Genomic DNA, 22,980 nt, shown 5'->3' with positions numbered 1-22,980 from the left:
TTGACAATTGACTCGACACACACACACACACACACACACATACTGTATACACCTGGGAATGGTAGGTAAGTATGTGTGTGTGTGTGTGTGGGAGTCAATACCTGTACCGTTAACTGTATGTTAATTATCATATACAGTATGAATCATAATCTACATTATATTTTATTATATATTATATTATATATCAAAAAAATTGTTTTGTAAAATTACTTGTCAATTGTTTTTTTTCTTAAGCAGAAAAATTATAACAATTATATTAATTAATTAGTTAATTAATAAAACAATTAAATTGTGTTTTTTTWAAAACACAATTACATAATATTGAATCATAATAGTCAATAAATAATGTGACTTACATTGTGATTACTACTAGTGTGACAAAACATTACTGGAAACTAATCAATCAATTCAGTTAGTTAGTAGTAGTAGTAGTATAGTATTGCCGATAGTAGTAGTAGTTTTTGAAAACCCAATTCAATTAATTATAATTTCAAAACATTGTCAATATGGCGGCGCATATGTTTTGCGGGTTAGTCTCGTCCGGGTATAACTCCATTGCCGATCTGACCTGATTTTCCGGGAATATCGATGACAAATGAAAATAGAGTTTACGTCGCGAATCGGTCAGCGCCGTCGGCGATACTGGTCGCTGCTGATGATGATGTTGTTGTTGGGGTCGTACAGGTGTTGGCTGATGTATAGGTGACGACTTGAACTCGTGTAACGGTACGCTTGACGGCCGGACCATTGCCGGTCCCAGTGAGCTATGTTGATGGTGTTGGTGTTGTTGCGGTGAACCGGTATTGTTGTCGTTGTTGATGTTGCTGGTGTTCCAGGGATGCGATGGTATGGGCGGCACAATTAGCCCGGAGCCAGACTGTGCCGACCATATCTGATTGGGAAACGGTGCCGGCGGTGGCGTCATATTTAGTCGGGTATCCGATGTCGAGTTTAGCCTCGAAGTCATGGATGATGAATAGCTTGATARTGATAATGATGATGATAATGGCGGCGGCCAGTTAGTTGTCATCGATGATGATGATGTGTAGATAGATGTCGACGAGTCGGGTGCCGAAGCATTTCGGGTGACTATCGTATGCAACGAATCCTGCGATAGTGCGCTCAGGTATTGTGTTGTTGTCGTCGTCTGCGGTACGTATAGCAAGTGCTGCTGTCGTTGTTGTTGTTGTTTCTGTTGCTTCTGTAGACGGGCCAGTGTCGGGCCGTCGGAGCCCATTCGGGTCAGCTGTCGATGTGATTCGTACTGTTGTTTCGGTTGTTGTTGCTGTTGCTGCTGCTGGTGGTGGTGTTGGGCCGGATGTTGYTGTTGTTGTTCGGGTCGGTTATGTTGTTGGTGTTGGTGTAGTGACAGTAGTCGGGGATCGTTATTCGGGTTCAATGTTAACTGTCGTTGAAGTTTTCGGTGCAAATTTTCGCTACTTTTGTGATGCTGTTGTTGTTGTTGTTGCCATCACTGTTGTGTTGTTGTTGCTGACAGTTGTTGTTGTCGGCAGCCAATGATAAATGGCTGGTCATATGAAACGATTGTTTCAAATTACTATTACTATTACCCGACAATAAATTATCACTACTACCACCACCRCCGCCGCCGCTGGTGGTGGTCATTGTCATCGCTTCCAATGGCAACGACTTGCTCGGGATCACAGACTTGGTTCGGGCCAGTGGTAACTTATTTTTACCGCTGCCGCCGCCATTGCCACCACCAGTACCGCAACCGCCAGTCGACTGTAGTGGCAAACTATASGTAACTTTTAGCTTATGATCGCCGGGCGAGTGTTCCCGACCACCACCGCCGCCGCAACAGCCGATGACCTTTGTTTCATGGCCTGCAATTCAATCTTTGCYTGTTCGGCCAGCCGTTCGGTTACCGATTTGTGCGGCTGATTGCCGCGTTCCGGATGATAGTATTTACATTTGTTACCGTAGGTACACTTTTTCCCGTAGGGACAGGGAGGCGGCAAAACATCCGGCGGTTTCGGTCGACGTCGGAGAAAGTTATTCAACGACGGTCCGTGTCGGCCGAGCGGGTCATCGGGCGGCATAAACCGGTCGTTTACAAAGGAGTACATCAGTAGACGTTCTTCGACTACTTTCTTGTAYTCCGGRTTTTCGTTGATGAGATCCCTGTAGTTGTCGTTGGAGACGACAATACCGTCGGTTTCRGCGGCCAAGTTCAAGATRTAGCGGTCGTCGTAGCAGATCATACGTCGGCCGCCGATATTGCGCGACGGCGTAAAAACCAACAGCCGTTCCGATTCYAGTTGTGTTAGGATTTCCTGGTCTATTGGGAGGTGTGTTTGGGAGGTATTCATAAATTAATTTATTAGATTTTATTGATGGTTATTAATAATAAACGGGACGTACCTTTGATGGGTGCATCGGGTCGGGCAACCTCTTTGCGCCACATTGGTACAAAAACGGTAATCTCCCGATGGCCACGCGACTGAAACCAATCGACACACAAACGTATGCCCAGACATGAAAAACACTCTTTGTTGCCGTGACTGATGGCTACGTTGCTGCCGTCGATAACAATTGGCCGCATATTGATACTGTCCGCCAATAATCCGTCGTGACCAACTAACTCATCGGTAATGTTGTTGTTGTTGCTGCTGATGCTGCTGCTGCAGGTACTACCGTTGCTACTGTTATTGCTGTTGCTGTGATGAACTAATGTCTTTCCCAGACCACTGAACACAGATATGGTTGAACTACTGGTGCTGTTGTTGCCGCTGCAGCTGCCGTTACCGGCACTACCATTATTACTACCGCCGCCGGCGCCCAACTTGATTAGTTCGGCCAGTAGTTCATTTTGGCCGGCATTCGGCCCCAGTTTCATCAGTGCAATCTGCACCTGGGACTCGGTGTAGCCAAGTTTTAGGGCAAACTCGACCGATCGGATATACGTGGGGTCRCTGATGTCGGCTACGTCCAGATAGCTAGAGTCGACCAACAATGGACTGGTCGTAACGTATTCGTCGTATTCCTGGTGCAATGTGTCGGATATGGTTCGCGATACTTCGTCGTGATGGTGATGTTGCTGCTGATGATGATGGCCACCACCACCACCACTGCCGCCGCTACCGCTCAGGTCAGTGGTAGTGATGGCCGGTGTTGTCATCGACAGCGCTTCCAATTCGTTGTTATCGCCGTCAGAGTCATAGCTCGAGTCTTCCGATTCCAACAGTCGTCTCAGCGGCCGCTTCTCCGATCGGCTAATATCGGCGCCGCCGCCGCCAGTAGTTRTATCTGGTGTATCCATCTGGTCATCGGATGGATAAAAATAAATAATTCAATTGTCTATAWAWAACACAACTACTTGTGCTAATAGTTTGTGAATATATTTTTGTGACACAACAACATACCTGATGACCAATAGTGGACAGTAGGTCGCAGTCATCGGTGGCCGCCGTCTCAATGCTTGGCCGCCGATAGTACTGTTGTTGTTGTTGATGGTGGTGTTGATGTTGATGATGAAGCAAATCGCTTGAATCCATTAGTTTATTATTGGATTAAAAATTTAATCAATTGATTGATTAATTAATTAATTAATTGCTGTTTCGGTTTGAACTTCGGTGTCCAGTTCATCACAAATTGGTGGTCATCATCGATGATGATTATGATAATAATGTCAATGGCTGTCATAGATAATAATAATAATTAAAATTAATAATTAAAACTAAAAATACAATTAGTTATTATTATATTTTTTGTGTGTTTGACCTAGTTAAATAAATTAGGGACAAAATAAATAATAATTATTTTTTTTGTTTTTTTTAATTGTAATGTATAAATAGCTTTCGACAACGACATAAATAATTTTTTTTATAAATTTAAATTATTAATATAATTACTATATTATAGTGTAATAACTGATAACTAATACTATTAGTTAATAATAATAATAATAATATTGTGAATTGCATTGAATGACAGCAATAGAGATATATATATATATAGACGGGTATTATTAATAACCGATTGCACAAAAAATATGGTTTAAAAAAATTATGGGTCAATACAATATTATCGGGTAACGGGTAATAATGATTTACCCGGTGCGGGGTTCCGGTTCGGTATCACCGGTCTATTCGGGAATTATTATTATTATTACTATTTATATATTATATAAAATAGTTGTCAAAAAAATTAATAATAATGTAATGTAAAATATATGATAAAAAATTGTTAAAAAATAAAATAAAATTAATAATRAAAATTTCACCCCACATACAATTATATTATTATTATTATATGTTGCCATTAAGTTAATTAAAAATTTATTAATTAATTAACACAAAAATATATCATATATTGTTGTTGTTGGTCACTTAAAATTTATATATATATATATATTATCCTGGTCACAATAATCATATTTAGTAGTAGTAGTAGTAGTAGTAGTAGTACTAAGTGTGTGCTGATGTTTTTAATAATTAAATAATAATACGGTGTTTAATAATAATAAACATATTATTTATATATATATATATATGAAATATTTTTATATATATACACTGAAACATATTAGACACTTACATATAAATATATATATACATACACACACTGTATATACAAATAAATATATATATATATATATTATATATAACAACAACTACTATACACATACATAATGGCAATAACACTAACACTYGAGTAGTGTAAGTGTGAGTGAGTGTGTGTTTGTGTGTGTGTGTGTAAGCACTGGTAGGTTATTCTGGTAGTCAGTCACCTCCCCTTTCATACCCCTCCAACTATATGTGAATATACAGTATATATATATATAGTTTTTAGAGCGCAGGTAAGGAATCGAGATTTTAAGGCCATCATCACAGCCAAGCTCTCTCTCTCTCTCTCTCTCTCTCTCTCTCTCTCTCTCTCTCTCTCTGTGTGTGTGTGTGTGTGTGTGAGAGAGAGAGAGAGAGAGAGAGAGAGAGAGAGAGAGAGCACTAGTATGTATGCTATGTATGTATGTRTGTGTGTGTGAGAGAGTTGCCCTGTGCAACAAACTGATAGATCCGGTTGCAAAATACATTGAGAGAGAGAGAGAGAGAGAGAGAGAGAGAGAGAGAGAGAGAGAGAGAGAGAGGAAAAATTGTTGCAAAAGGTAATGTCTCTCACGACACCAACATGTATTTTGTTGGTTGGTTGGTTGGTTGGCTGGCTGGCACTGGTAGTAATATATATATATATAGTAGTGATATTGAGTTTAACTAAATATAATACATGTATATAATATTATGTATATATAAAAGCCAACGCATCCTGTTTCTCCAACAGGATCTTCCCTTTTATAATATAATATATATATATATATATATATTTATAGTATGTATACCATTCCCCTCTCAGTATATATATATATATATATATACATGCCATGCATTTATATAATATTATAATATATTTTTAATACACATTTATTTATTACACAGTATTATTATTATGTATGTTATGTATTAGTTATGTAAAAGTTTTTTTTTAAATTTATTATTATTATTATAAATAATATGAATTTATTTATATATATATRTWTATTTTTGTATTTATAAAATAAATTTTAATCCATGGTTTTATTTCGCAACTATGTTATGTGTGTGTGTGTGTGTGTGTGTGTGTGTGTGTGTGTGTGTGTGTGTGTGTGTGTGTGTGTGTGTGTGTGTGTGTGTTAGATAAAAGTTATAAATTAGTTTAAATTTTTTTTAATTAATGTTTTATTTTGTTAATGTCACCCTATTATTGAGATTATTAATTATATCAATATACTATATATATATATAATTATTTACTTTATTTGTTATTAATAGTAAATTTTTTCTATTGATAAACAAATATATAATAAGCATTTAACTTATAACAGATAAAATCTAAGATTATTGACATTATTTTAAATTTAAAAAAAATAAAATAAATAGTTTTATTTTGTTATTGTCGTCTTAGTTTAAGTTTTACATTTATTTTTTTTAAATAAATAAATTAAATTAAAATAGGAAATCCCAATCATCATTTTATTTAAATAATTTTTGACGTCCTTATTAATTAACAGATAGAGACCTAGTTTACACACACACACACACACACACACACACACACACACACACACACATACATACATACATACATACATACATACACACACACACACACACACACACACACAAATACATACATACATACATACATACATACACACACAACAAACAATTATTTCAATCAAATCAATCACTTATAATAAAATTTTTAACTATGACTTTGAATCTAAAATATTGAAATTAAATAACAGTTAGTATTATATTTTTACAAATAATAAAAAATTTAATGTCAATAATTTTTATATTTTGATTAAAAACATTTTTGTGTCAATAATTGCAATAAATTTTTTATCCATAAATATAACCAAAATAAAAAAAATAATAATTTTGTTATTATTAATAGTATTATTGTTTCTATTGAATAACAAATCTAAAAATATAATCAAATAACAAACACAAAAAAATGTTTTATTTGTTTAAAGAGATAGCAATTTTTTATGAAAAAAATCAGTCAATAATTTTATATTTAGATTTTTTAAAAAAAAAAATTTAATTAGCAAAAATACACCGATGAATATTACCGGTACAACAAAAATATATATATATATATATATTTATTTTATTTTGTTTTCAAAATTTTATTTAATCATGAATTTTTCGAAATATTTGTATTTGACTAACTATATTGACTTTATATATATATATATATAATATAAATACAGTATATTTATAAATAACTATTATATTTATAAAAAAAATCTTTTTAAGTATTCATTCATTCATTCATAAAAAAATTCAATTCAATTAAACAAATATAAAAAAATGAGACATTATTTGATCTAAAAAATTACATACATATATATATATATATACAGTTATACAGTAATGTATTACTTATACATATAGTATCATATATTATATACATATAAAATAATAATAATAATAATCCATTAAAATCTAAATATCAAAGTGTAGTTGAATTTTACTATTATTGATAATTTTTTTCCTTTAAATGTTAAATAAATAATAAAATAAAATTGTTTAATATATATATATTTTTACTAAAATTATTAATTTTGATCAAGTGGATTTTTTTTAGAAACTTTTAGTATATTGTTAATTATTAATTATAATTAATAATAAATGTTGAATCATATATATATATATATTGTTATTGATTACTAAATAAACAATTTTTTATATTATCACTTATCATAGATTATGAAATATCTATTTATAAATTATATTGGTAAATTAAACAATAGTTTATTGTAATAAAAATACGTAAATGTTATATTGATTTTGTATATATATATATATATATATAATTTTATTAATCCGGTTTAAAGTATAATTATATTATAATTATTACTATTATTAGGAAAAAAATACTAACAATTCCTAACATTTCTATATATATATATATATATATATTTACATATTATATTACAGTTATATACGATATAACATATAGAGAGTATATACATGTATATATATATAATATTAATTATTTAATTATTTAATACCTAATATACAGTATATTACTATACATGTACCGGTATATGACATTCAATATTACTGGTATATACTGTACTGTACAGGAATATACAGGAAATGATATTAAATAATAATTTATTAAATAATAAAATTAAAAAAAATAATAATTTTGCCCTAATTTTGATTATTATTTAATTTTAAAAAAAGAGTATTATAGAAAAATTGTCTATAAAATTAAAAAACAAATAAATACTATTTATTATTTTCAAAAACAAATCAATCTTTTATTTTATTTTTGAGGTTATTTTGTACCGTAATATATAAATTATTATCCGATAATAAWTAATAATATTAATATTAATAATAAATGAGATACAGTTTTTTTTGTTGATAAAAAGCATTAACCTGAAGATTGTATTTGTTATATATATATATAAATAATTAYCAATTAATTATTTTGTGACAAATAATAATAATAATAATTGCAATATTCATTAATACAATATACACTATATATATATATATATATACGGTACTAATAATAATAAAACTAATATACAGTTAATATTAGTTAAGTGTGTGTATGTATCGTAAAATTCAATTATACGGTATTTTATATTATATAAAATAATGGGTTATTATTATTGATAAATCACATATTGTTTTTAAAAAATAGTTATACAATTTGTTTGTTGTAATTGTGTGTATGTTTTATTTTGTTTTTTTTGTGTATGTATCGATAGGTTTTTTAATTAGTGAAATATACAGATAGTTATAATTAATTAACTAACTACTCATCAAATCAAATCAAATTAAAAAAAAATTGTTTAAAAAACAAACAATTTATGAAAAAATTATTATTAATAATAACTAAACAAAACAAATACATTTTTTTTAATAAAAAAAAGCAATTAGTAATCAATTAATCACATATAATATACAATATATGTGTGAAATACACTTTTAATTAAGATATACAACAAAACATACAAAAAAAACTAATCTTTTTTTAAAAAAAATACAATTTTGTAACCCAATTGATTGGGGGGCGGAAAAACAATTCAAATGATAATAATAATAATTTAAAATTAAGAAAAAACAAAAAACAAATTTTAAGACAAGAAAAAAATTATTGAAAAAAAAACAATCATTTGTTGAAAATGGTGTCAACTAATAGACAAGTAGTTTGTGTGATCTGATTAGAAAACTATAAGATTAGATAATAATAATAATATAGATATATATTTAATTAGTATATTATAAGAAAGCAATGGTAAGGAACGGGTGATAATAATAATAATAAAAGAAAGAGAGAAAAATAGAGGACACCATCAATAGCAGCGGTGACGACACGACAGTATAATCACAACTGATTCACAATCGCAGTCACTTCTCTTCGCACCATTCGTTCTCTTTGCGCACCTGTTCTTCTTCGGCCGGATTGAAGTCATTCTTGATGTTGAATGTCTTGCGAATCTCCTCAGGTGTCTTGCCTTTGATCATATTGGCCACTGTCTTGCAGGTAACGTCCAGTAGGCCTAAAACACACAATGAGAGAGAGAGAGAGAGAGAGATAGAGAGACAGATAATTAATCAATCAATCAAATCAATTGTCGTATTATGTGATCAGCAGAAACAGATCCAATCGGTCGATTGACATTGAAATAGCTGACCAATAGATGGTTTAGTTATCCCAATGCAATCAATCAACCGAATCGAACCGATCGACCTGTCTGTGTGTGGCCATCACTACGACCACTGGGTTGATGGGGGGGGGGAGCGATCAATTGATTCAATCAATCGGGTGGTCAATCAACCCATACAATCACTGGCCACCGCMACCACTACTAGGCCATCACCCGATCCTTTTACCTTTGATATCCAAATAGTTGGCCGCCAGGATCAGCTCAAACAGTGTACCCTGGTCAACTTTCAAGAAGTCGGCATCCCACGACGATATATCATCGGTACGTTTCTCTTTGTTTTCGTCATCATCGGGCGACGGCGGATCATCTTTGTGATAGGTTGCCCATTGGATCACCTTTTTCAGTATAGTTGAATTGACATTGGGCAACGGTACCACTTCCTCATCTTCATCGTCCATACCCAGATCTTCGAGCATTGTTTTGATGGTAACCGATAACTTGGCGATCTCGACGTCCACATCAAAAACTTCGCCGTCGGAACTCTGGAGCTTAATGTTGGGCATCGCTTCTCTGGTGATAGTAATGGATTGATTCACAACCTAATGGATGAAATGGGATTCAATCAGACAATTATATGTTYGAAGTACTGCTTGAAGACAATATCAAAGAGTTGTTTAACTCACGAGTTGTTTGTTGTTGTTTTTGGTGGTAATAATCAAATGAATTGAAAAAAACACAAACAATAAGACAATTGAATGAATCGATTGATTGAATCGACTGTTTGTTTGACTATTAATGTGAATGTGTTTTACGTTTTGATTATTTAGTATTAGTTTATTGTTTTGTCTGTTAAAAAAAATGTTTGTACAGTAATAACGTCTCGTTTTATATTTTTTACTCAATTGTTTTCAACGGTTTTTATTTGCACTTCAAATACACAGTGTATTCAAAAAAAAAATAATAATAAACTATTTGAACGTTATTTATGTTGTGTGCGCGCTATCGATCACTCACTCAAACAATATATATCTATATAAAAAAAAGGTAATAATTTTATGTACCGCTAATTTGGACCGTTTTTATATATAGAAAATGTTAATATATGGTTTAGATATTAAGTAAAATAGGCCATTAACTATGTACCGAAATTATGTGCCTATTTATTATTATTATTATTATCACTCTATTGTATTGATTTATAGTTGTTTTTGCTTACGTAATGATTGCTTTAATAATTCAATAGTTTTTTTTGTTGAACTTTTTCCATAAATTTTCTATAGATTTAGTCAACAATTTTTATTTTAAAAATAAAAATCTATTAGTTATTAATAATTATAATACCAATTGTATGATAAGTTTTGTAGTAAATTTCCATTGAATTTCCATTACTAGATGTGAACAAAAAAAATTCAATTATTAATAAACTAATTATTAAATATCAAAAAAAATAATAATTTATAGTTTATTTATATACACCTAAACACTCGCTATAATTACATTTATTTTTTATTTAAAAAACTTGTAATAATTGTAAAAATAATGTTTCTCTGTTTATAAATTTTTAAAGTTTTAATTAATTAATTAATTATTAAAATTAAGTATTGATTAAATACAATACTATTAGTTTATTTTAGTTTTTTTTTTTTTTTTTAATAATAAAATCACTAACTATTGAAATATGTTTTTAAATAATTTAACTGTGAATTTGACGCCATTTTTCCGCATATAAAACTTGAAGCTAAAAATTTTTTAGTTTTTTTTGTTGGAAAAAAACTAAAAATTGAAAAAATAAATTTAATATTTAAAAAAAAACATTTACTTTATTGAGTAATAATTAATAGCCTTTACTGTGTAGTGGTAGTAATGTTAGACACTATACTAGACGGGATAGGATTAGTGACTGACCATTAATAAAAACCCTAAACCGTGGGTTCGGTTTATATTAGTTTTTTTTAGAAAAAAAATAAATTTTAATTATTATTAATATGTTTTTCCACCGAAAAAAAAATTGTATTTAGAAAAAAAATTATATTTTATTTTTATAAAAAAAACTAAGTTTTTTTGTTGTTGAATAACTTGGTTTCCAATATAATAATAAATAAATAGTTTTCCGGTTTTTTCCAATATAACTAAACTCTAGTGTATGACTCTAGTCTATCCCCTACTACTGTAATACAGTGTGTATTAGAAAATATGTATTGAAAATGAATGCAATTTTTTTTTTCATTCAATATTATTATATTATTTTCTATCTCTATCTCTAAACACATATAGTATTGGACTTTCAATGGTTGATAACATATATATATATACATACAGTGTGTGTGTATATATGTATTATAACAGTGACTATAGATTTTTCCAATACTATTATACAGCCATAGCTTTAATGATTATAAGGCAATAATACTTTAGTAGACATAGCATAACATACACTGTGTATATAACATATAACTTATAACATCTGATGCATTGATTTTTTTCAAAAGGTTTCAATTAGTAATGATATTATTATAATAATAACTGTGTGTTTGAAACCACTAGTAATACTACTAATAATAAAAAAATAAAATTTTATTAATTAATTTAACTATTTATTTATCATTTAAATTATTAACTAATCATTCAATTAATTAAATCCAGTCTCAAAACACATAATAATAATAATAATAATATTGTATTGAAATATGTTTTTATTAAATACTATATATAATAATAATTGAATTATTTGTTTATTACTTATTGTTGTTATTTGTTATTCAAAAAATAAATAAAAAATAATTTATTATTTTATTACTGATGTGTCGGATGAGGAGGACTACAACATTACCATAAGTTCTTCACATCATTATCTTCATCATCAACAACGACAACAACAACACCAACAACTTGTGTGGTGTAAGTGTTTCGGTGATACCGACGGTGAGTTTGTGTGTGTGTGTCGACCAACTGACCAACCAATTGACGCGTATCTATATAGACATACCTGTCCTCCAAATACATTGATTCAAATCAACACATCATTAAATACATACCATTTGTTGGGTCAGCTGTTGAGGAGTAGGAGGAGGAGGAGGAAGTGGTGACCACCTGAAGTGATACCCAATTGTTTGGATCAAAAAACCATTTGTTGGATCACTTTAGAAAATACCTACCGTTTCCCGGCATCGGACGTCATCATCGCAATCATGGCAATGGCCGGACACTCTGGACAAACATTGAACGATCGGCTGAACGCTGCCCGCTATGCACTGGCCGGCCAAGGMCTGGCCCGTGTCGTATGCAAGGCGACTACCGAAGAAGTTAGCGGCCCGAAGAAGAAACACTTGGACTATCTGTTGCAATGTACGCACGAGCCGAACGTCTCGATACCGCAGTTGGCCAACCTATTGATCGAACGGACCAATCATTCCTCGTGGGTAGTCGTCTACAAAGCGCTGGTAACTGTCCATCATTTGATGTGTTACGGTAACGAACGATTCACCCAATATCTGGCCTCCAGTAACTGTACGTTTCAGTTGTCCAACTTTTTGGACAAAACTGCGGTCAAAGGYTACGAAATGTCGACATTCATCCGTCGATACGCCAAATATCTGAACGAAAAAGCCATGTCCTATCGTACGGTTGCGTTTGATTTCACCAAAATTAAGAGAGGGTATAAAAATAATAATTATTAATAATTACCGATAATTTTTGATTTTGTGTCTAACTGTTCCTCTAATTATGTTTTTTTTGATGATTATATCTGTCTGTATGTATGTGTTAACCACTGATGTCTTTGTGTGTGTGTGTGTGTGTATGTGTTAACCATTGATATCAATGTGTGTGTCTGTGTGTGTGTGTGTGTGTGTGTGTGTGTGTGTGTGTGTGTGTGTGTGTGTGTGTGTGTGTGTGTGTGTGTGTTAACTATTGATATCAATGTGTGTGTCTGTGTGTGTGTGTGTGTGTGTGTGTGTGTGTGTGTGTGTGTGTGTGTGTGTGTTGACCATTAATTATCTTTTTTTTGTATGTATATATATATATATGTTTGTAACCATTACCGGTATGTACTGTACAGTATATTAGTTTTAATTGTCATTTTACGGTAAAATATGTCTTATATAATTACAGTGTTTTATTTTTTTWWWAAAAGACAACTATTGATTGTATTGTATAATCTTCCAGGTTATCCGTCTACCTAAATATTTTCTCCCCTCCCCGTCCCCCCCMAAAAAAACTAAATGTTTCAATTGAAATYAATTATTTATTWTTTTTTTATAAATTTGAATGACAATTATTTTATTTATTTTTAATTTTTTAATTACCTTAAAAATTTGTTGAATATCATACATGTATACCGATAATTAGTATAAGTAATGGTGGTTCCTATGTGTCATGTTTTAGCAAAGAGGACGGWTCSCTKAGATCGATGAGCACCGATAAGCTGATCAAAACAATACCGACACTACAATCGCAAGTGGATTCCCTACTGGAGTTTGACTGTTCGGCCAACGATCTGACCAACGGTGTTATCAATGCTGCCTTTATGTTATTGTTCAGAGATCTGATCCGATTGTTTGCCTGCTATAATGACGGCATTATTAATTGTTTGGGTTAGTTATATCTTTTTTTWTATATATATATATATCTACCATTCCCTACATCCCTCTCTCTCTATTCCCCGACACCCCTCATAATTACGTGCTGTTTATTATGTGTTATATATTTGATACCATTAGCCTATCTCTCTCTCTCTCTCTCTCTCTCTCTCTCTCTCTCTCTCTTTTTTTACTCACCCACTCACTCACTCACTAACTGTTACTAACCTATCACATAACCTAACTAATCCATCCAATGTCTTATATTTCCAACAATAACAACAAAATTAATTGTTATTTTATTTTTATTTATTTATTTTTTGTTTTATTGTACTCATATATCCTTATCAAYAAAAAAATATCAATTGTTATTATTGATTGAATTTATATGACAGCAAAAAAAAATATTAATTGATTTTTTTTAATATTATTTTTTTCTCTATCTATCACTTAGAAAAATATTTTGATATGAATAAAAAGCAGGCCCGGGAGGCACTGGACATATATAAAAAGTTTCTGATACGTATGGATAAGGTATCGGAATTTTTGCGTGTAGCCGAAAATGTCGGTATCGATAAGGGAGAGATACCCGATCTCACTAAGGCTCCCAGTTCCCTGTTGGACGCACTGGAACAACATTTAGCACAATTGGAGGGCAAAAAAGGAGGCGCCGGTGGAGGCGGAGGAGGACAGTCATCATCAACAACAAAGTTAGTGTTTTTTATATATATTGATGACATTTATATATATATATATATGATATGTGTGTCGAAATTAGTTGTTTTTTATATTGTATTTTATTTCGACAATTTTTTTCCGTCAATTTTTTTTAATATAATTATTAATTATTAAGTTTTATTTTTGTTGAAGTATTTAATATTTGGTTTTTTTTTCTCTCTATATATTTCTCAATGTTGTTGATTAACACATGTTTTATGTCGAAATTTTTATAAAATATATATATATATTATATAAAAATATTTGATTCAATGTGTGTTTTTTTGTTGTTGAAATATTTATGACATTTTTGTTTTAATAATAATAATAATAATTTACTGATAACTTGTTAGTTAGTGAATGTGTGTGTGTTATATAATATATGTGTTATATTTTGTTTGTTTGAAGGTGTGATTCATTTATTTATATAATAATTATTTTTTATACATAGATTTTTGTTATATAAACTATCGCTATGTTTATCATTTAGAGAGAGAGAGAGAGAGAGAGAGAGAGAGAGTTAATGTGTTATATCCCAGTGCTAGTGATGTCAGTATATGGGGGGAGGGATTGAATTTTGGAGGGGATATAGGGGTAACATAAAGGCATATGTTATTTAATATTGATTAGAAAATATTTTTTTTATTTGATAATTGTTTTTTTCACTGATTAATTAATAATGACATTTGTTTGGAGAGAGAGAGAGATTGAAACAAACAATCAAACAAATAAAAAATAAATAAATACAAAATTAATGACACAATTACCCAGATATATCATATCATATATAAAAAACATGTTTAACCTATTATTATTGAAAACTATTATATATATAATATACGATTGTATAAAATGATAACAACAAAAAATTTTTATAATTAAAAAATATTAATTGTTTTTTTTCGTAATTTTTTTTGTGTGATACTCTTGTGAAACAGCACATCATCATCGGTAACGTCATCGGCGGCCACAAATGGATCGGTAGTACAGCAGCAGCCGATGGCCTCCTCGGCTGCGGGAGGGGTTGACTCGTTCAACAACAGTGGACCCAAAGATGAGAATTCATTGAAGAAGGCGCTCGAAGAAGAGGAACGTATGCTTAATAAACTCAAAGTATGGACACAATTGCAAAAGTGATTGCAATTATTATCACTTAATTTATTATCATTATATTTGATATATATATTTGTTTTGTTGTTGTTRTTGTTGTTTAAAATCATAATTTTGATTATACAGTAGTATAGTGTATATACAACAACAACAACAAATCATTACCGGTAATACCCGGTAGATATGTATACTGTATGTTGAAGTGTTTGTGCACCTGTTTGTTAGTAATGCTTTTTTAAAAAAATAATAATAATCTCAATGCACGCATCACTATTGATATGCATGTTATTGTTATTACCGTATATGTTAATAGCTGACGGTTATGTATATTATATGTTTGTTTTTTATTATTATTTTATTTTATTTTTAATTTACTCATTTGCTTATGTTTACATTATTATTAATCTATTGGTTTTTATATTGATATTTATTGCATGTTTTTTTTCATTGTTATGATTGACACTCTCTATCGTCTATCCCTTTTTTCATCCCCACCACCACCACCACCACCACCGCCATACATGCCTGTGTRTGTGTGTGTGTCAATATATGTGTGTGTRTGTGTGTCTGTACCGGTAGATCACTAGTTGCCATGAAATTGACGCACCTTTTGTTTGGACACAAGATAATTGGCTGGAAGTGGTTAGTAGTAGTAGTAGTACTGTGCTATAGTAGTATAATACTAACCATATCCTCTCTCTCTCTATGTTTAATGTATGACTTCCTTCCACTGATTAACCTATTAATTAATTAATTGCATATTATGTTATTGAAAATGTTGTTTTATATATATAATTATTTTCCTAAAAAAAAACTAAAACAATAATAACCACTAAACAACTTGATTTTTTTTTGTTGCATCCCTTTCCTATCCTAAACAATAAATGTTTGGCTAAATAAATGTCTAATWATTATTATTATTATTATCTGTCTATAATCAAAACGCTATGCTCTCTCTCTCTCTATCTCTGTGTGTGTACTAACTAATTGATAATTTTTGTGACTTAAAAAAAATGTTTTGTTTGTGGATTTAATTTTATCTTTTTTTTATATATTTGTTGTTTTCAAAAAAATCAATTTAACCAAAAAAAACGAAAAACAGGAGAAACATCTACAAGAAAAGGATAGCGGATCCAAAGGAACCTACAATCCATTTCTATCGATGTCACCGACARCTGAAACATCGCCGACCAGTAATGACCCGATGACGACGGGGGCGTCGGCGGCGGCCAAAAGTCAGCACTTATTAGATTTTTTGAATGACACCCAAAACTCGTTTATTAGTAGTAGTAATAGTTTTAATAATAATAACAATAGTTTTGGTAATATTAATACTAAAAAATGGTTTCCATAACCTAAACAATTCAGGCAAAGCCAGCGATGACCTGTTAGGACTATCGGGAGCGTCGGCCAATCCGTTTGCCGATATACTGAACGCTGCACCACATCATCAACAAATGTCTTTCATGACCGGCGGCGGCGGCGGCGGCCCGACAATGGTTCCAATGATGCATCAGCAGCAGCAACAGCAGACACCGTTCGGACCGATACCTACGGTAACTACGGCCCCGACGACCAACGGTAGCAATATGTTTGCCTCGGAGGACGGTTTTGCGGCCGCTTTTGGCAAATCAAATACAACATCGCACGCAGGTATGTCCAGCTATTTCMTTACCCGATTCATGTTGTTAATCATCTTTTATTTATCAGTAAACAAATTGGTATTATTGTTGTTGTTGTTATTATCACTAATTTGATGATAAATTTTGTTTTGTTTTTTTTGACCACAAATTGATTTGTTTTTTTTTAATATATAATTGATTTTCATTGAATGATTGGACCAAAAAATATGTATATATTTTTTTTAAGGGAAACCCTCAGTATTGTTGTTGTTGTTGTTGTCCATACAGTCCGCTGATTGACTCTGAACTAACCAAATAACTCTTTTATCTATTATTATCTATTTTTTTATCTATCTATCTATCTCTCTGTTTCCACTATTCATGCTTTCCTTTAACTGGGGAACACCACGTGTGTGTGGGTGTGTATAGATGAGGGTAAGTGTCATACTAAATTAATTGATGTTTGTCCTACATATATTTGTAACACTATATTTAAAATTACACTTTAACTCATTTAATTACTTTTTCCAYCCCTTCAATATCTAACTAACCCMTACTCCCTGTCCCCTGAACTCCACTATGTGAAAACCACTCTATCCTACTACACTAAATTGTATGACCAATCAATCGGCATCAATCAGCAACCAGTAAGCTGCCAGTGCCCGGAACAGCAGCGGCCGACGACTCGAAATCATCGTCACCGTCGCCTACACACGAAATACGTGGCGCCGGTACGACACCAATACTGCCGGTTCCGCCCGACACTGGTTTCGGCGACGACAGCGGCATCGAAGAGAACGCATCGCGCGGCACCAGTCCGTTGCCGCCGTCAGCGGCCATATCGGCGCCGCCGCCTTCCGGCGAGAGCAGTCCGTTTAGTGGCCAATCGTTTGAAGCTTCGAACGCTTTTGTGGCCGCATTTGGCGACAACAGTAGTAGTAGTAGTTTCGATACGACTCACAAAGCGTCGCCCGCAAGACCGCCGCCACCACACGATGCAGCCCATCCTCCCACTAGACCACCACCTCCGGCGGCTTCGAGCAATGAAAATCTATTCAGTGACCAATCGGATTTTGGTAACGATATGACCGCCGCTATGGGTGCCACGGCCGCCGCCATGCAATTTACTGGATTTGATGCCAATCAACAACAACAACAACAACAACAATGGCTCATTCAGCAGCAGCTGATATATCAGCAACAACTAGCTATGTCATCACAGATGCCGGCTGCTGCTGCGGCGGCGGCCACCAAACCGGCCAAAAAGCCGTCGGCTTTCGAAGATCTGGACTTTGCGATGCGCTCGACAATGAGCAAACCGCCGAAACCGGTTGGCCAGCAACAGGCTATAGCTGCTAATGCTATACCACCCGGTGGTGGTGCTGCTGCTGGAGGTGGTGTAATGTATTTTCCGCCGGGAACTGTTCCGCCGGCAGGCTATGTAATGATGCCGGGAATGGTACCTCCGGGAGCTGCAATAGCTTCCGGTGCCGTTACAGGTCATTCATTCATACATTCATTTTTTGTTTGTTGTCCATCACTGAGGGTTTCCACATATTATATAAATATTTTTTTGTTGATTTGTTTTTTTTTGTTGWKTTTTTTATACYATTCATTTGACTGACTGATTGATTCATTGATTGATTTGTTGCACACATATTGTTGATATTATTATTTATTTTTCACATTTTTTTTTGGTTTTCAATTTTTATTATTCAATCGCTTAACCACTACTACTACTAACTACTTAAATATTAATCGCAATTAAAAACCAAATAACAAAATGTTTGGTTTAATATACTGTATATATATAGTTAACGAATGTTTCATTTGTTTTTTATATATAATTATTTAATTAGGTTTCGATGCGTTCGGCGATGTATTACAACCGCAGTCAATGGCCAACAAAAACGGTGCGGTCCTCGCCAGCCAACAGTACACAGCATCGCAACAACAACAACAATCGCAAGCGGCCAGTGTTGCCGCCGCTGCGGCCGCCAATCAATCGCTATTCAAGGGTGACCTGGACTCGAGTCTGGCATCGTTGGCCTCCAATTTGGACATTAAGGGAACCAATGGATCGTTCAAAAAGTTTGTCAAAAAAAAAATTAATAATTTTTATATTACCCAAAACAGTTTTGATTTTAGTTTTATTAAATTTGAATGCCTTAAACCATATCATACTTTTCTATTGAAGATTTGGTCAATTTTCCAGTCCTAAAAATACAGTTAAAACGGGAGCACCCGTACAACAACAGCCGGGAGTTGGCGGCCAACAGCCTGGTATGGCATGGAATCCCGGCGCCCAACAACAGCAGCAGCAGCCAATGGTCTGGAATGTYGGCGCCGGCGGCCAGCAGCCAATGATGGTCGGACAGCCCGGTATGATGCAGTCGAACGTAGGCGGCGGCGGCGGCCAATGGCCGGCCAGTATGCAGCCGATGATGGCTACTGCTGCTGTAGCGCCCAATTCTATGGCGTACGGAGTTCCCGTAAGTTTCCTGACTTTACCCTTTGACTTTATGGTCATTATAGTTGAAATTTTTTATAYAACTTTCAGATGAGGCCCGCAATGGTTACCGGTATGGCTCAGCCAGTAGTAGGCTCTGCAATGCCCGGCGCTGTACAAGTATTGCCGTCGGCTGCCAATAGTTCAGCCCAACGGCCAGTCAATCCGGGATTTACAGCCAATACACAATCATCGGATCCATTTGGTGCACTCTAGGCTCTTATTATTATTATTATTATTAGATATTGTCGTTTTTTTTAATTTAAAAAAATTTGTTAAACAAAATAATTTAAATCTAAATCTAAATTATTATTAGTATTTTTATTTCAATTCTCTATATTTATATATATATATATATATAACTAAATAATTAATTATTAGCTAATATAACACACAACCACTCGAGAGATATCAAATTGTTTTTATTATTATTATTATTAATTGTAAGACTTTTTATTTGTGAAAAAATATATTTATATACAGTATATTACATAATAATTATTTTTGTTGTGTATATTATTGTGTGTGTGTGTGGTATATATAAAAAAAATATCGGTTAATATAATGTATTATTAATTTTTTTGTTGTGGATATGATTTTATTTATAACGACAAAACAATTGAAATTATTATTTGTATGTAAAAAAAGGGATGGCCTACCTGTGTGTCTACCTTACCCTGTATTGAAATGTTTGCATATCAGTGCACAAACACACACACACACACACACAGTGTTAGATAAATTGTTTTTTTTATAATTTTTAAAATTTTTCTATGAATTTCAAACAATTATTTCATTTTTTGTTAATTAAACTAATTGAAGAGTTATGTTATTATAGTAATAATAATAATTATTATTATGTAATATTTACGCCAAATTTAAATCTAGTGTTATATTTATATATATATATATAAATATATTTATTATTATAAAATTTCTATATTTTTTAGAGAGAAAAAAAGATTTTTTTTTTGAACAATTTTGTTAAATATATTTATTATTATTATTTTTTTTGGTCTCCAATTGTTTTACACAAATTTACTCTCTTTGTTGACGTTTTTATTATTATTATTATTATCATTGAATTATTAATTATTATTAACATTATTATTACTATCAAAATCTGTGGTCTAATTAATTAATTAATTTTGTTATAAAAAACCAAAATGTTTCTGTTATTATTATTATTATCATGTATTTTATTGCCTTAAAAAAATATTATAATTAGTATTATTATTTGAATCCAATAATGTTTATATATATATCTATAAAAAAACATAAACAACAAAATAATATATCAATCATTATATAGGGCTATCCTTTAAAAATAAATAATAAAAAAACATTGAAATTATTTTGTTTAAAAAAAACTAGAGATAGAGAGAGATAAAGATATGGATCATAAAGAAAATTAATTTGTTATTAAATACATTATTATTATTATAAAAAATATAATATTAAAATTAATATAAATAAATAATTAAAAAAAATATATGTTTATCACACAAACACATAAATAAACTACTATTCCGTTATAAAATACATATATATATAATAATAATAATTAAAAAATAAATAAAAATTTTATTCTATGATAGAGAGAGAGAAAGAGAGAGACATTTAAAAAAATGATATATAAATAAATATTGATAGAAAATATTATTATAATAATTAATAAATGAAAATAAAATAAAATTTTAAAACAAACAAATTAAATAATAATTAAATACATTCCACACACAAACATGTCGTAAACAATTTGAAAAAAAAACATTTATAATTAATTAAATAAATACATAAATAAATGCATAATTTAAATATAATTATTTGAAAAAAAACGTAAAACATTATTATTATTATTATTATATAATTGTATTAATTAATTGTCGATTATTATAACAAACAAACAAACAAAATAATAATACAATATAATTTATGTATAATGTACATGTGTTATGTATATTGATATTAATAATAATTATAAATTTAATTAAAAAAATTATATATATATATAAGGAATATATTAGGAATGAATAGTTATATATATATATATATCTATTATATATATATGAATAAAATATAAAGTAAAATGAAATATTGATAATAAATTTTTTTTTGAATTAACATCAAAATCAATCGTTAAATTAAATTTTTAAAAATAAATAAATATTATTATTGAAATTGTTTTAAATTGATTATTTTAATTATAATTTATAGTATATTTTATTGATAATGATGAGCGTGCAAAACAATATACTGTATAATACATTAAATATTATAAATTATTGTAGATATTAAAAATTATACCTGTACATTTAATTTTGGTTAAAAGCAAATATATAAATACACACTAAATAATAAAAATAATTACAACAAAATAAATGACATTTAAATAGAAATAAAAAAAATAAATTATATTAATTTTTTTTATTGTTTAACGCAAAAATAATTTGTATTTAAATTAGATACAGTATATTATTATTATTATCCTTATATATCTGTTATAATTAATATTAAAAATAGAAACAAAAAAATAATTTTTTTGACAATTATTTTCGTTATAAAAAAAACTAAAATTAATGTTTCATTAAAAACTAATTATTATTAATGTTTGAATAGTTTATTATATTAATATACTCTATAATACAGTATATATATATTATATAATATTGCATGTATTATAAACATTATTATTTTTATTTAAGTTTTATTTTAATTTATAAGTTAAATAATAATTTGTTTTTCTTGTTATTATTGAAAAAATCAATCAAATAAAACCAAAAAATTTTATTTATTTTGTTGTTGTTGTCCTCATTCATGGGTCTTATGATAACTTGAATGAATGATAAAATTTTTGAAAAGTTTTGATATAAAAATAATTTTACTAATAAATATTTTTGGTGATAATAATAATAATTATTATTTTGTTGACCATTATTATTATTATTATACTGTATTAATACTGTATTAATGATGAAATTGTTTATAAAAATTACTGTATATATATATATTTCCATAAACTCATAGTAACTAGATAATTTTATTATATTTTTATTTTATATTTTGACAAAAATAATAGATTTAATTAATAACTTAAATAAATTTTTTCTTTATCATTGAAAAAATAAATAAATATGAGTTCAAAACGTCATCATAACTGACATCATAAATGGTTTTGAAATAAAATTAATAATAATATATTTGACTAATTTTATTATTATTATTATTAATTAATTATTAAAATATTTG

General features: G+C 30.4%; 3 protein-coding genes across 9 annotated transcripts; 1 reads left to right on the top strand and 2 right to left on the bottom strand.

The window, feature by feature from the left end:
* Positions 1–421: 421 nt before the first annotated feature.
* On the bottom strand, positions 422–3,590 carry LOC128959336 (probable ribonuclease ZC3H12C). The gene is made up of 5 exons (XM_054305276.1): positions 3,387–3,590; positions 2,386–3,283; positions 1,824–2,302; positions 1,572–1,746; positions 422–1,470 (listed from the first exon to the last, which is right to left on the bottom strand). Exons 1-5 carry the CDS (start codon positions 3,516–3,518, stop codon positions 491–493), a joined length of 2,664 nt encoding a protein of 887 aa, XP_054161251.1. The 5' UTR covers positions 3,519–3,590; the 3' UTR covers positions 422–490.
* A 4,987-nt stretch (positions 3,591–8,577) lies between these two features.
* LOC128959346 (S-phase kinase-associated protein 1) lies at positions 8,578–10,049 on the bottom strand. The gene is made up of 3 exons (XM_054305293.1): positions 9,880–10,049; positions 9,423–9,795; positions 8,578–9,088 (listed from the first exon to the last, which is right to left on the bottom strand). Exons 2-3 carry the CDS (start codon positions 9,757–9,759, stop codon positions 8,937–8,939), a joined length of 489 nt encoding a protein of 162 aa, XP_054161268.1. The 5' UTR covers positions 9,760–9,795; positions 9,880–10,049; the 3' UTR covers positions 8,578–8,936.
* A 1,937-nt stretch (positions 10,050–11,986) lies between these two features.
* LOC128959343 (phosphatidylinositol-binding clathrin assembly protein LAP-like) lies at positions 11,987–20,024 on the top strand. Of its 7 annotated transcripts, none has more exons than XM_054305286.1 (10): positions 11,987–12,851; positions 13,544–13,788; positions 14,228–14,483; positions 15,429–15,603; positions 16,180–16,242; positions 16,703–16,883; positions 16,969–17,253; positions 19,082–19,313; positions 19,420–19,714; positions 19,783–20,024. In XM_054305286.1, the coding sequence occupies exons 1-10, from the start codon at positions 12,385–12,387 to the stop codon at positions 19,945–19,947; spliced, it is 2,364 nt and encodes a 787-aa protein (XP_054161261.1). In that variant the 5' UTR covers positions 11,987–12,384; the 3' UTR covers positions 19,948–20,024. The 7 variants fall into 7 exon arrangements, with proteins under 7 accessions (XP_054161261.1, XP_054161262.1, XP_054161264.1 ...); XM_054305287.1 differs by having other exon boundaries at positions 16,703–16,889; positions 19,438–19,714; XM_054305289.1 differs by having other exon boundaries at positions 16,703–16,835; positions 19,783–20,023.
* The last annotated feature ends 2,956 nt before the right edge of the window (positions 20,025–22,980 follow it).

This window comes from Oppia nitens, unplaced genomic scaffold, assembly GCF_028296485.1.
Source record: "Oppia nitens isolate AA-2021 unplaced genomic scaffold, nextdenovo-longstitch-racon4-pilon3 scaffold45_pilon_pilon_pilon, whole genome shotgun sequence".
Classification (NCBI taxonomy): Eukaryota; Metazoa; Arthropoda; class Arachnida; order Sarcoptiformes; family Oppiidae; genus Oppia; species Oppia nitens.
The sequence above is the reverse complement of the archived record's forward strand: the minus strand, read 5'-3'. Positions and strand labels throughout refer to the sequence as shown.

Coding starts and splice junctions, on each gene's coding strand:
- LOC128959346 (XM_054305293.1), bottom strand. CDS start 9,759: ATGCCCAACATTAAGCTCCAGAGTTCCGACGGCGAAGTTTTTGATGTG. Junction 9,089..9,422: donor CAACTATTTGGATATCAAAG/GTAAAAGGATCG, acceptor TGTGTGTTTTAG/GCCTACTGGACGTTACCTGC.